The sequence below is a fragment of the Balaenoptera physalus genome (genome assembly GCF_965194825.1).
Source record: "Balaenoptera physalus genome assembly, chromosome: X".
Lineage (NCBI taxonomy): Eukaryota > Metazoa > Chordata > Mammalia > Artiodactyla > Balaenopteridae > Balaenoptera > Balaenoptera physalus.
Genome location: NC_138903.1, coordinates 29,931,677 through 29,946,916, shown reverse-complemented (window position 1 = coordinate 29,946,916; position 15,240 = coordinate 29,931,677). Strand labels below are relative to the sequence as shown.

Sequence of the window (15,240 nt, the reverse complement as noted above, 5' to 3'; positions counted from 1 at the left end):
TCTCTATGTCTCACGTTTTGTCATCTGTAAAATGGGATTGATTTTAATTGATTGTTATGAGAATTAATTAAAATAGTCCATGTACAGTGCACAGAAATGCGGCTGACTTAAACTAAACACTGAATGTTTATTACGCATGTCATTACAAAATATATGAGGTTGAATCATGTGAAATGGCCAGTTTTCGATCATATTTGATTGCAGAATTTAAAATTTCATACGGTTCAACCTATCAGAAGGGAATAGGGGTATAATGGGGACAGAAGGTCTTATTTAATTATTCCATCCTACGTGACTTTTTTCCTTTCTGTGTGTTTCCTGTTCCCTTGATTTTGCACTGTTTATTGGCAGACTCACCTCATAAGCATGGAAGAAGAGAGAATGAATAGCCCAAGGCTGACTTTCTAGTAGGTAGGGGCAGGGAATGATTAGGAAGAGGCTGTGTCTTTTCACATAATTGTCCACACACAATTGCACTGCAATGTATTTGAGAAATTTTAAGAATATTAATTTTATAAATAAAATTTACATTTATTAATTAAAGTCATCTGCAGATGTCTTTTGACCATAAAGTCTCATTCCATCGGATCTGAACAAGTCTGAATAGCTCTTTCTCCCTCTGCATTTTGCGGGAAGCTAAGTGCTAATGGTTGGCATTTCTCTAGTGAGTGTGCCCATTGTGTCACAGTATTTTTTTTCTTTCTGAAGAATCAGAGTGTTATTTAGATGCTTTGAAATGAAGTGCTTCATCTTGCAAACCTTATACTGTACTTCTTCTGTTGCAGAAGCCTTTACTGGGATAGAATATAACCAATCTCCATTTCCCTCCCTGGCTATCTCAAGCTTAAATCTTATACCTTTGTGATTCAATAAAAACTGAATTTAACTTTCATAATTTTAAATTTATAGGGGGTATTTAAAGGTGATATAACAGAATTAGCTACAATCATGGTTTATAAGGTTTCTACATATTTTAAAATAGCTATTTGTGAATTATATTAACATTATAACTAGAAATACAAGATAAAAATTACACATAATTTTACTAATTTTTGTTTCAGGATAACTGGTAATTGAATTAGTACTGATCTATCTAATTTACAGATGAGAAAACACAGGCCTGGGTTAAGAATTCAGTTTTATTACAAACCATATTAAATGAAGACCTGATCAGACAACAAACCATGCTGACTCTTGGTTAAGCACACATTACTTGGGGTTTTATAATAGACCGTTTGCAGGTAATGACTTGATTTCCATTAAGCATTGTTGTGGCTGCTGTTGAAAGTTCTAATGTGCAATCTGGTTGAGTCTCTTCTTGTATACGTAATAGTGTAACATACACACTGGATCCTAGTGACTATGTTTTATAAAGAGTTACTGCCAAATAACACTTTATGCCTGGAGAGACTGTAAAACTATTATATTATCGAACTTAGCTCTTGAGCACTTCTTAGCTCCAAGGAATAACTTGGATTTTTTAAAACATTATCTTTGCAGCCCAGTTTTTAGTGCTATTTCTGGTACCTAGAAGTTTTAAAATATTTGATGCTCAGGAACAATGAATAATATATGTTAATTTTCATCTGTTAAAGCCCGCTAAACATTCCAGTACTTTGATACCCCTATTATAGGAGAGAAAGTGTCCCAGTGATACATTTGGGTCTTTAAAACAACATTACCAGAGATAGAAATAATATAGGCAGTTTGGGGAGAAGCACTGGGGCCTTCATTTATTTTCTGACATGGGCATCCCTGACATTGATCCTGTGGATCAAGGGAATTTTTTTCCCTGTCTGGGGTATTGAATGTCTTTGGTTTATCCCTCTGGGACCACTCTCTGCCTTTCTCTTCCCTGGGAGGCTGACCTCTGTGGATGATATCAGCAGACTCCCTTGCTCTCTGGCTTCCAGTTGGTTTTGGCTCTTGGGAGCATTTACAGGAGATCAGAGGAAGGGAGGAAAGAAATATCAGGGCATTTATTTACCACAAGATAGCTGCATTCATCACCGAAATATCAAAGCTCATGTCAGGTGACTCTCTCGGCTCTCTCTTTGTTCATGGACCAATAACCGCTCTCTTTCTCTTCTTTCCTATGTGTCTAGGAGGGATAATTGCACTTCTCTATTACCAGTTTTGGTGGTTTCTTTATACCCTGCCCTCACCTTTTAAAATTGTTCCCTATTAACTCTCCTCAAGTTAACCAAGTCCTGCTAGGATCCTGGCACCCTCAAAGGAGAGTCCTACTCTCTATTTCCAGGTGATGACATTTAACGAAAGGGGGAAATGTGAAATGTGATTAGGGTTTATGGAGCATTTCCTATGCCAGGAAACATGCTGGACACCTTATATTTATTAACTCATTTAATCCCCATACTAATACTTTGAAGTTGACCCCTTCTGTTACTTTGAGCCAAAAATTCCAAGGAAATTTTGGAAAATATGGATTATTAGGGTTAAACATTTGGAATAAATTCATGATGGCTAACATTTATTGAGTATATCTTAGAGCAAAGCACTATTCCAAATGCATTTAAATCTTCACAGCATCACCACAAGCTAGGTAATACTACATCCTTGTTTTACAGATGATAAAAGGTAAGACCCAGAGAGATTAAGTTTCTTGCTCATATCACACACATGAAATATGGCAGAGCTGGGATTTGAACCAAGGAATTCTGGGGCAGAGAGAATATTCTTACTCATTGTATTACAGTACTTCCCTGTGCTTTGTAAAACATATTTCATCATTGCAACTTTTTTTTTCTTTCCAAATTCTCTCTTCCTAAACCATATGTCTTTCAATTATTAGTTTCCCAAAATGAGACACTAAACCAGCCTTATTCTTCTGTTTTTAAGAGATTCCTTTCAAGGCAAAACTAATCTATGGTATTAAAAGTCAGTGGAGTAGTCATCCTTGAAAGGGCTAGTACACAGGAGGGGGTGTGAGGAAGCTCTGAGGATGCTGATCATATTCTTTTTCTCCACGGGGGTGATGATAATATGAATGTCTTCAGTTTGTGAACATTCACTGAGCTAACATTTTAGATATGTGTTCTTTCCTGTATGTATATTATACCTCAATAAAATTATCTTATGAAATACTTTTTACAACTCATGCTTAAGAAAACAATCATCTATGAAAACTGCCTATTTATATTACAGTGGGTTGCATTATTTTTACGGGAGCTGGTCAACAGGATTAACCAATAAGTCTGGAATCAAATTTGCTCTCCTCTTTGGTGCTTTTCTTGCTCTTGGTGTTTCTAATAGCTAAAGATTCAGAATCACAGAGAAGTATCTAGATTTTCTCAGCAACACAGATGTCCAGAGGCTGACTTTTCTACCACCAGAAGGCCATGTTAAATTATTCCTGTGCTCTTCACGTTTCTTTTAGTGCAACATGGTATTGATCTCTGTGTATTTACGGGTTAAAAGATTGACACAACTCTGAAGAGTCAGAAACTATTTAAATATTTTTCAATTCATTTCTGTCCCTTTCTCAATTTTTTTACTTTGATTTTTTCACTTTGTTTATGCCAGTTACCAATCAACCTGTCTGAGTTTCTTTTTGAACACTGTCTGTAAAAAAAATATAAAGAAATTGATATAAATGCTGAATTTCTTTATATCGTCCTGACAATGATCTGGAAGGATTGCTGTCTCATTTTATGGTCCTTTCATCTTGATATTTGGGTTAGCAAGGAAGAATTCAATATGTAAGTGAATGTAGGAAACTGCTAAGTAATACCAAAAGTTCACTTTTTAAAGAAAATATTAGTCATGAAAGGGATTCAAGATAGAGAGCCACAGGGTCATATGACCCAAGGCACATTTAATGTTTTATGTGTCTTATAAAATAATTTTCATATACACTTGAAAAGAAAGCCATTAAAGATAGGGAATTTTTAAAGAAATAATACTGTTTTCATGAAGTAAGTGTCACTTGCAGCAAAAAGACATGGTGGATGTCTTTCATAGGAGATAAAAAGGGAGGAAAACAGAAGATTTAATGAAAAGTAAGCAAAAGAACAACAACAACAACAACAAAAAGGTAAAGAGCTTAAAGGCTCCGAGTGTTTCCCCTTTGCCATCCACATGTACTAGTATTAGTAATTGAATATGGAGGGACACCTTCCCTCCTTGACTTTCACTCTTACAGGGGTACCAAACTAAGAGAAAACAGAACACATTGTATCTGAGCTCTGTATTTTCTGATAGATTCAATAATTAAGCATAATTGTATTTATATCTAGTATTTGGCCAAAGAAAGAGAAGCCAAGGAATAGTAGAATAAAACAGAAAAAAATCATCCTATATTGATTGAGTACCTACTATTTGCCAAGTCTGTACAGCACACCTACACTGTTTCAGAGGCTTAAGACTGATGTGCTATTATTTCAGTCCACATTCTGTTGAAACTAATGAATAAATTGTCCCTCAGAAAGACTAAGTCACTTGCCGGAGACAATGCAGCTAGTGAATAGGAGACTTGGGTTCGAAAAATCAGCTATTTCTGCCTCAGAAATGTGTGCTACTTTTGCTACATCATACCTATAGTGCTATGGAATGAGGAGTTGAATCTAGGAAAGAAATGAAAACCATTCCAGAGAAAAGAGATGTTTTGCTTTCTCTAGGGTATTCATAGTCCAGGAGGAATAAGACTAAACACCTGAACATCCATGAAGTTACAGGCTAAATATTGTACATTTCATTGAGCATCACTTTAATTAGACCATAGGAGGGGAAATTTCAGTCAAAGTGCTTGAAATTACTTTTAAGTTAAACATGCATTAAGAGAGGAAGACAAAATCTCCATGAATTCTTAACATAAAACATATGCTTTCATAGAAATTTTGAACCTGCAGTCCCTATGTACTTTACACTGCCAGGCTCCGGGGTAAATAAATTCAGTCTCATCTGTTGAAGGATGCTTTACTGGAACATTTTGAGAAGCACCCTGTTAGAGATTGTGGTGGATATAACAAATATAAATTCGATTTCAGTTGTGATACTTTAATATATCATTGATTGCATGAGTTTGAAAGTTATATATGATACCAAAAACTGTCTTTTTCTCTATCACCTCACTGCTTTCTAGGTGCCCCAACTAGATGTGCGCTCTGATTAGCCTGCAGTCCTTCCCTCCCTCTCTATTTTGTTTGATTCCAGTTTAAAAGGGAGAATTATAAAATATCAATACCTTGTCTGTGTGGATACGTTTGTATCAAAGCAAGATCCTGTTTGCCTTCTTGACCTTTGTTTAGGCTCCTTGCCTAAAAGCATAAGCTTTCTAGTCCTCATATCTTGGATGCTAGATGATCCTTATGGCCTTGGGGTTCACGCTTTATTCTTTGCCCCTAGACTTACTCCTTTCCAAGTCCCAGCCCTTCTCCTTCAATGAACATTTTACCGCCCACATCCCTCCTGGTTTGCCAGACTTTATTATCTATCTATCTATCTGCCTATCTAGATATATATTTTTAATAACAGCAAGTATTTCTGTCAACTAACTATATTTTATTTTCTTCAAAACCTGACACATTTCAGTGTGCAATATTGTTTTTGTCCATAAGTTTAGAAGCTACTCACTTCTCAAATGCATCTGTAAAATTTTGCTCCTGGAAAACAAAACAAACCAAAATAGCATTTTCAAGGCATTGTCGAACTTCAACCAATTTGAAAATGAAATCTTAATATTATCCCCCAAATGCCAAGTTATTCCGGGTTATATATGAGGTTCTTGACAGAATTATTATAAAGCACACATTCATTTTCTTTACTTATTAATAGAAAGCTTTCCTTATTTCATGAGAATGGCACTGTTGTTTTAAGATCTACCTGTACATTATATATACTAAAAGTGCTTTTTAAAAGTTCTAGTATCTTAGTGTTTTGTCATTTCTTTTCCCCTGAAAATTTTAATTAGAACTATTCAAGTAGAATTTCAAAAGAATAACTTGTAGTTATCTTTGTAAAAGCACATATGTGGTTTGATTCCCAAAGCCTGGCATGGAGGGACTGGTGGACTTCTTGCAGGGGTCAGTGTTATCGTTAAGTGAAGCACCTAGGCCCTATCAGGACTTGTCTTGGACATGGCTACCTGGCTGTAGGGAGAACCTGAATCCTCTGTCTTCAATCTTAGAAGCTTTGGAGATGTCTTTTGCCTGGAAACGAGGGCTCTTCTTGAGCTCTGTGAAATGTAACGTTTGTGTGTGATCAAAGGAGTGGATGAGAAGAGCCCAGTCACCCAAGGCTAATGTTAGACCCATCACCTGACATTTTGAGGGAAGTATTTCCTGATCCCCAGACTATGGGAATTCCCATGGTTATGTGCTCCTGGGTTCCTTTTACTGCTTCTCTGTAGCATTACCTTTTAGGAATATTTGTGTTCCCTGCTCGACTCAAAGTTCCACAAGGGCTGGGGTCATATCCATCTCATTTACTAGTGTATGCTCTAGCATCTAGCCCAGGTTTATTGGTGCTCAATAAGCATCTGTCATTGATAAAGTAGGGCTTTCTTGATAACTTGGGTGATGAAAGAGTTGTGAATGATTTCATACGAAGGGATTGTAGGCTTTGAACCAGAAAAAGAAGATATTTGGGGGCATGACAGAAGAAATAAAATATTTGAAAGATAATCAAATGGAAGGAGGAAAAGGCCAAGGAAGCAGCCTGATAAAATAGAAAGAACAAGAGCCCCAGGAGTTAGACAGATCTGGGCCAAAATCTTGGTTTTATCATCTTCTTGTTTTGTCTCTTTGTCTCTGTTTCATCTGTAGGATGAGTATACTAATGCTAACGTCACAGAAATGTCACAAAAATTACAAGATCAATTCATTCAGTGGAGTGTTTCTCATGAATAGTCACTCCAAAAAATGTTAGATGTTATTAGTGGCTATTGTTTTTCCTCAGTATAATTCCCAAGTAAAGAAGTGAGAAAAATAGATGAAAAGCTTTCACCGACCTATTTCAACTTAATTTAAATCATACCTTTCTAAAATTTGAACCATCCAATATGAGACTGGATCATTCGGAGGCAGCATGTAAAATGTATATGCGCAGAAAGCATGTTTTATGAGTGAAGGATGGTGAACCCTCTATGATTATGCATTCTATTTCCACGTACACAAAATGGTTAAATCTTATGTACCCACCCAGGGCAAATTGTGGTCTTTGTTTCTTTGTGTGTTTACTTCTGCCCGAACAGTGCCCAACTGCCTGATAATTTAAACAATTTTTCTCTCCTTCATAGGATCAGCTTTCAAAAAGTTGAGTTAATTAGATCCATTAGACTATAGATCTCCAACTCTTGTTATTGAGAAAAATATTTAAATAGATTTGGCTGAATGATGATTTACTGGTTTTTGTTTTTTACTTGGAGGTTCTCTTTTCGTCCATCACCCTTGGCAGATTAAGAACTAGATACATTAAATATTCTTAAACATAGCTTTAAATTTTAAAAGGCGTATTCGTAGAAATGGATCACTGGAAACATGCTTTCTTTAATCGGGTATGTTTCTTATTTCAGTTTGGGAAGCAGCACATAGAAAACCTCTTCAGTGACCTGCAGGATGGGAGACGCCTCCTAGACCTTCTTGAAGGCCTGACAGGGCAAAGACTGGTATGTGACTTACAGTATTTATAAGGAACTTCACATTAACCTCAGAAGAATTCCAGACCAGAAACAAACTCAGCATAGTTTTATGAGATCCAGTAAAATTAATTAATTTACTAATTACTGATTTAACTAGCAATACAGGACCTATTCCTGAAAAAAACAGTCTTGCAATATTATTTTTGTTTTGGCATCTTCTATCATATGCAGAACAAGAAGGTGAAATTTTCAGTAATATAATTTATATTATTTAATAGATATTATTCTCTATTATTATTTGGTATCTTTGTTAGTGGCTGTCTTTATAAGGCTTTTATACATAATGACCTTTTAAGTTTAACTTTTAACTTTATTTATTTAGTCTTTTGTCTTTTTTTTCTTCCAGTTTTATTGAGATATAATTGACATACAGCACTGTACAAGTTTAGGGTGTACACCATAATGATGTGACTTATAAACATCATGAAATGATTATCACAATAAGTTTAGTGAACACCCATCATCTCATATAACATTAAAGAAATAGAAAAAATCTATTTTTTCTTGTGATGAGAACTCTTAGGATTTAAGAACACTTAATATGAGGTATGGAAAATGGGAAGTTGCTGTTCAACAGGTATAAAGTTTCAGTCCTGCAAGATGAATAAATTCCGGAGGCCTGCTGTACAATACTGTGCCTATACTTAACAGCATTGTATTGTGTAGTTAAAATTGTTTTAGGAGGGTAGATCTCATTTTAAGAGTAAATACTTCAGGCATCATAATGGTAGACTTTCTAAAACTCCACAACTGAATGAGTTAATCCATATATTGTAATACACTATGCAAATGTTAGTTTAAAAATTACAGGACAAGATAAGACTTTGGGGATTGAGGGTGAGGGTTAGAGAACCAAAGATGATTGAGGTTTTGAGCTTCAGTGACTAAGACAATTAAGGTAATATTGCCAGAAATAGTTTCTGTTAAGCCTATTTGGCATTATAGAATTTTGCTAGGCTCAAATCTCTATTAAACTTTCCTAAAAAGTGTGGGAATTGACTCACTTATCTATCTTACTAGCAAATGTCCTTATGCATGCTGATGTTTCTCTTCGTGGTCATGCAACTGGGGTGTAGAATGAAGGAGAGATGGTAACCAAACTCTCTTTTGTGAAGAAAAAAAAAATGCTATCAGTTTTCTTGAGGAGTGGCTGATTCATGCTATAAGGAGTTTCTTCATGCTATAAGAAACTCCTATGACAAGGATAATTAACCTGAAGCACTTAAATTCATTATATTAATGCCTCACAACCTGTGATCATTTAAAAGATTCCAATTTAGAAGTGAAATATATCAATTATTCCATTTCTGGTAGATTGTCCTTCTCTCCCCTGGGTAGTCAACATTGTTTCATTTTGTTTTCAGCCAAAAGAAAAAGGATCCACAAGAGTTCATGCCCTGAACAATGTCAACAAGGCACTACAGGTCTTGCAGAAAAATAATGTAAGTGGAGCCCTGGACAGAGTCTGGATACCATGAGACAGCATGCTTAATGTTTGAGTGAGGGCTTTGGCCCTAAAAACAGAGAAAACATTTCAAGTTCTCTCGTAAATCAAAGCAGTTATCATTAAGAGCACATGTTCTAGTTCATGTGAGTCTGCTAATGTGATTCAGGAAGTAAATGCATGCATCCACAGGGGGGCAGGGAAAGGTGTGAACCAGACCTGAATGGCCACTTTGTGTTGTTTTTAGATTTTACATAATGCAGTTATATTTGGTGGCCAAATTAAGTCCTGTGGTAAACTCAGCTCCTTACAGCAGTGTTCGTGAAACAAATGGCTTTTAATAGGCTATTATTTTTTATGTATAAAGTGGGTTCACACATGATGATAAAGTTTGTTTGAATTAAGCCAACATTTATTAGATAACACATCCAAGTATGAAAGTTACACAGAAAACTCAGTATTTCAACTCAGCATAAGAGTTGCAAATTTGTTTTCTATTCCTATGTTTGATTAAGTTTAACTAGAAGAAGATATATGTGTGGTATTAGAAAAAGTCAACAATCGTATGTAAACAAGTGTGTAGATGAAAGGAGTTCTTGTCTCCTCAGAGTGACTTTGAGATTCCTCCCCTCTCTCATGATATTGGAGGTAGCCCTCCTTTCTTATTAACTTCCTACAATCTTTCTAATTAACCAATACATTTACTGGCTTTTTTGGTAACTTCCTAATTACATTACATCTCTCTTTCAAGGATAAATTCAAATAATTGATCATATACTATTAAAATAACCATAATTAGTGATAGATTAATAATGATGTATACTCCCCCAAATATTGCTCAGCTCATCTAGCAGGGAGAGGACATCATTCTGGAAATGGAAGTGAAAGTTGTGTAGTAATCGGTCAGTTTTATGAAAGGTTACTATCATATTTAACCTATGAAAATTATTTTACAGAAGTGTTATATATTTTTATTATTTTCCTGCAGTGATTAACTCTATATTTGCAAATTTTCTGCAGCAGAATAAGATAATCTATGGAATGTTTGCCTTATTAGCAGTCCTATAGAACCTTTTTATAAACTTTTTACTGAAGTATAGTTGATTTCCAATGTCATGTTAACTTCTGCTGTACAGCAAAGTGTTTCACTTATAAATATATATATTCATTTTCATATTCTTTTCCATTATGGTTTACCACAGAATATTGAATATAGTTCCCTGTGCTATACAGTAGGATCTTGTTTATCCATCCTGTATATACTGGTTTGCACCTGCTAATCCCAAACTCCCAATCTTTCCCTCCTCCAGCCCCATCCCCTTGGCAACAAGTCTGTTCCCTATATCTGTGAGTTTGTTTCTGTTTCATAGATGTGTTCATTTGTGTCGTACGTATCTTAAATTCCACATATACGTGATATCATATGGTATTTGTCTTTCTCTTTCTGACTTACTTCGCTTAGGATGATAATCTCTAGGTCCACCCATGTTGCTGCAAATGGCATTATTTCATCCTATAGAACATTTTGAAAGATCAGTAACATATAAATTAAGAAAACATTTTAACAATATTAGGAACTTAGACAAAGAAAATGTCTTTTTAAATATCAATTCCTCGTATTCCATTACAAAATATAAGAGCAAGGAAAACAGCAGAAAACTCAAAGAATTATTAGATTTAATCTAGTTGAAGAAATTGATCTCTTCCGAGCAAGAAAATGTCAAAACATAGGCTGTTGGATCTCCTCTAAAGTAGTGGATTAATGAAACTGTAGATTTTGTTTTTGATAAGAGTTTTGTTTTTTCACATATTGATTATAGATTATGAATTTGGGGTTTTTTTGTATATATTATAATTATTAATTTTATAGTTTTCAATACAGGACCAGAAGAAATTCTGGCAATAAAATAGAAAAACCATAAAATAAAATCCCTGTGACTTTAGGAATAACCATATATTTCTTAGATGTGAAAACAAAGGCATGATGCAAAAACAGAAAAAATTAACTTGAACTTCATCAAAATTATGAGTTGTTCTTATGTTCTGGATATGAGTCCTTTGTTTATTTTATGTATTACAAATATATTTTCCTTCTCTGTGGATTAAAATTTTAACTCACTTTATCTTTTGATAAAGAGAAGTTCTTCATTGTGATGTAGTTCATTTTTATAAACTTTCACTTTATAATTATGTGTCCTGTTTAAGAAATATTTGCCTTCCGAAAGCCATTATGGTATTACATTTTGCTTTTATCCGTGTAAGCTTTATTATTTTACCATTTGAATTTGGATCTGTATTTCACCTGGAAATGATTGATTATTATATATGATATGAAGAATGGGTTAAGATTCAGCTTATTTTTTTTACTTGGAATCTGAACGACAACATCATTTATTAAAAAGAATGCTGCTTGCCCATTGTTCTCCAGTACTAAGTGTGTCATAAAAAATTTTTCGATACATTTATAATTTTATTTCTGGACTTAAATTCACTTCCATTGCTCTGTTTGTCTATACATCATGAATACCATGCCATGTGGAATACTGCCTTTTTATAATACATCTTGTTATCTGGTGAACTTTTGCCACTTTTTTCTTGTTCAATATTTTCTTGGCTATATTGGCCCTTTGTATTTCTAGGTTCATTTTACAATCATCTTTTTAATTTCCACATAAACCTTCTTTGAAATATGATCAACATTGAGTTAAATCTATAGATCAGTTTGTAAGGAATTGACATCTTTACACTATTGAGTATATTAAGTGTCTCCTATGATTTTCTTCTATACTTTATTTAATTTTAGCTTTTATAAAATGAGAAAAAAAATCCAATGGAAAAAATGGACAACGAACTTGAATGGGAACTTCACAAAAGAGGATGTTCAGAAGTTCAAGAATAATATGAAAGTGTGTTTAACCTCAGCAGTAATTGGGGAAATTACAATTACAATGAGATACCAATACAAATTCACAAAAATGGTTGAAATTAGACTGATAATGCTAAGTGTAGATGAGGGTATGGAATAACTTGAACTCTCACAACTAACTGGTAGAAATGTAATTCAGACAGCCATTGAAAATAGTTTGGCATTATATACTAAATGCGATAAAAATGTGCATTTCTTATGACCCAACAATTTCATTCCTTAGCATATAACAGACATACATTTCTATGTTTGCCAAAAAATTCATATATATATAATATTCTTTTATATATATGAAAGAGTGTTCATAGTAGCTTCATTTGTAATGGCCAAAATTAGAATGAAAGTGAGCAAATGATAATGACACACAGTACATAAGATAGATCAATTTCCAGAAAGAGAAAAAAGTGAGACACAAAAGTGTATCTACTGTAATTTCGTTTAATTAAATTTCAAGAATAGGCAGAATGCTTCCATGAGTTTAAAAGTCAGAAGAGTGGTTAGATTTTAAAATGCAGGATGAAATCTTCAGAGGTGTTGAAGATTTCCATGTTTTGACCTGGTGGTCGTTATACAGGTGCATTTGCTTTGAGAAAATTTATCAAGCTGTACGCTTAAGTATATTTTCTGTATGTAGGCTATCAATTTTTTTAAAAAAGTTTAATAAGAGAAATGTAGGAAGGGAAAGTAAAACTGATCTTACAACCTGCCAAACTCCAAATTATGGCTATATTTATCTATCTGAACATAGACCGTGTATTTTATTATGAAATTGTTTAATAAAATGTGATAAGTGAATATACAAAATTAGAATGTGATTAATGCAATATATGGATCTTTTCTCAGGAGGTTATATTTCTTACTGAAAATAGAAAATCTTGATAAAATTCCAATGTTTTAGCAGGCGAAGACCCCCGAATGAGGGTTAAATTGGACAAGGAGTTCTTCAAAAGCAAATTTCCACAAAGCTCCCATTTGAGCCAGGGCCCTAATGGGGAATGGCATATAATTGAGGTCTCTGTATTAAAGGACAGAATCTCAAGTAAAACATTCTCCAGTGTAAACCAAAACCTCGAGTGAAATAACCTTTACCTGAGCTAGTCCCAGGCCAAAAGACACAGAATACAAATGCTCAAAAGTAAATGTATTATCATTTTATACTTCCCATTATTTTGTAATAAAAGAAAGCAGAAAATTAATGGAAAATATTCCAAGGGACATGTTTTTTAGTCTCTGATTATTAGCATAAAGAATAAACACACAAAGAGAATGTTCAAGAGCAGGATATTTTCCTAAAAATGGCCTTGGGTATTCTATAGCAGATGACTAAATGATCCTGGGATGGGATATAAATAAATCAGCATATTAAGTAAAATAGTAGGCATTGATTGGAGATTTTGAGTAGTCGTACCTTAAACAGAATAATGTTAGTATTTTTAGATTCAATGCGTTATTTATTGAGTGTCTACTATATGTCAGGTTGTATTCCAAATGGTAGCAACACTGCAGTCAGTGATCAAAACAAATGCAATCGTTTATGTCATGGAGTTTAGAGTCAAATACCAGAGGACGTTAAATATGTATAATGTATGTAGTGATAGCTAAGTGAATGAAGAAGAGACAAATAGACTAGGAGGTTTGGGAAGGCCTTTGGTTAGGTTGTCTTATAGGTGGAGACTGGAAGGAAGTGAAGGAGTGAACCATGGGATTATCTATAGGAAAATGGTCCAGGCAGTGGGATAAAAAGACCTAGAGGAGAAAAAGTATTTGGAAATAGGACTCAAGAGGTGGAGAGGACTGAGTGTGGAAAAAAATGTAGTAGAGTAGGGAATCAGAGAGGTAGCAGGGTGGTGCTGGGAAGAGGAGAACATGGGGAGCCATGGTTAGGGTTTGAATTTAGTTCTAAGTGAGATGAAAATGACTAAACATAAAAAGGCTATTATAAATTAAATGGGTAATAAAACAAGTTCTTTTAAAAGTCAGAGATAAGAATATTAATAACAAAGATAAACTTATAAGTATTTGAAAATATCATTTTTATCCAAGAAAGTTGAAATCAATAATTAACACATAATACAACTTACTGCATAATAGAAATACTGCTAAAACCATAAAGAATAAATGATGGAAATATATTTTTATTCAGAGCCTTTAATTCACCATTGTTAGATTACAACACAGATAGCAGCAAGAAAAAAGTTGAGAATACAAATAACATAAACTGTAGATTTAATAGTGATTTTCTACCTATTGACACTCCCAAGCATAGATGATTCTATAAAATCTGTGTGAATTATATATAAACCTTCTCTCCCATAAGGTTAGACTTGCAAGGAAAACAGTAGTTTATAATTTCATTTAAATGAACCAAATCCAAATCTAAGCTCTCAAACAGGCATTCAGAAAATTCTAACTTTGTCATTATTAGGAATGATTTCCCCTGTCCCTAGGGAATGGCCAGACATCAGTAGATCTATGTGGTGCCTTTTATAGGCAGGGGAAAAGCCTTTCATTTTTAGTCCATTGAATTATCCACTGATATAGTCACTATCCAAGCCCAAGTCATCTCATGAAGCCATGTGTATCATTAACAGTCCTGAAATGAATCAGAAAGCCTATGCAAAGACAAAGTTGAAAAGACTGTAATAAAAGAAATATATACAGAAATATGGGCAGGATTAAAGGAACCAACAATGAATGGTGAAGCACCCAGAGACTAGCCTCAGTTAATAGGCTTTACTACCCCTAAACCTAAAGAGACAAAAGGAGAGAGCTGTTACCTTAAACCAATGAAAGCTCTAACCTTGGGAGCGGGTCCACTGGATAGCAAGTGCAACCATAGGTACCTAAAGAATGCAGTTACTCTCAAATCATGGCCTGCTGGAGGAGGTGGGAGATTGGTACCTTAGTTTCTCTATTCAGTCCTCTAATAGTCTGCCAGTGCTGCTCATTGATTGAACCTAGCTAGAAGCCAGAGGGTAAGAGATCCTGGATGATGGAGCCATCTCATACTAGGTGGGTCATCTCAAGCAAAGAAGGTGTGAAGAATGTGGGAGGGGGAGCAATCAGAGAAAACCCAGCCCTTCAGATAGCTCTATTTTTGTTGGGTTTTTTTCTGGTCAAAAGAAGACTTGGGAATCTCTACGTTAAGAGCCCTAATGTTGGCCAGGGCCCAACCTTGCTGGGTGTAGCAGGAAGCCATTCACTTTTTTTTCT

General features: G+C 34.6%; 1 protein-coding gene across 5 annotated transcripts in view; it reads left to right on the top strand.

The window, feature by feature from the left end:
• DMD (dystrophin) overlaps positions 1-15,240 on the top strand; it is a 2,259,822-nt gene that overhangs the window by 733,600 nt on the left and 1,510,982 nt on the right. For all 5 annotated transcript variants that reach the window (XM_082446317.1, XM_082446321.1, XM_082446320.1 and 2 more), the window contains exons 3-4: positions 7,532-7,624; positions 9,022-9,099. In XM_082446317.1, coding sequence (XP_082302443.1) covers positions 7,532-7,624; positions 9,022-9,099 — 171 coding nt within the window. The remainder of the gene's footprint in view (positions 1-7,531; positions 7,625-9,021; positions 9,100-15,240) is intronic.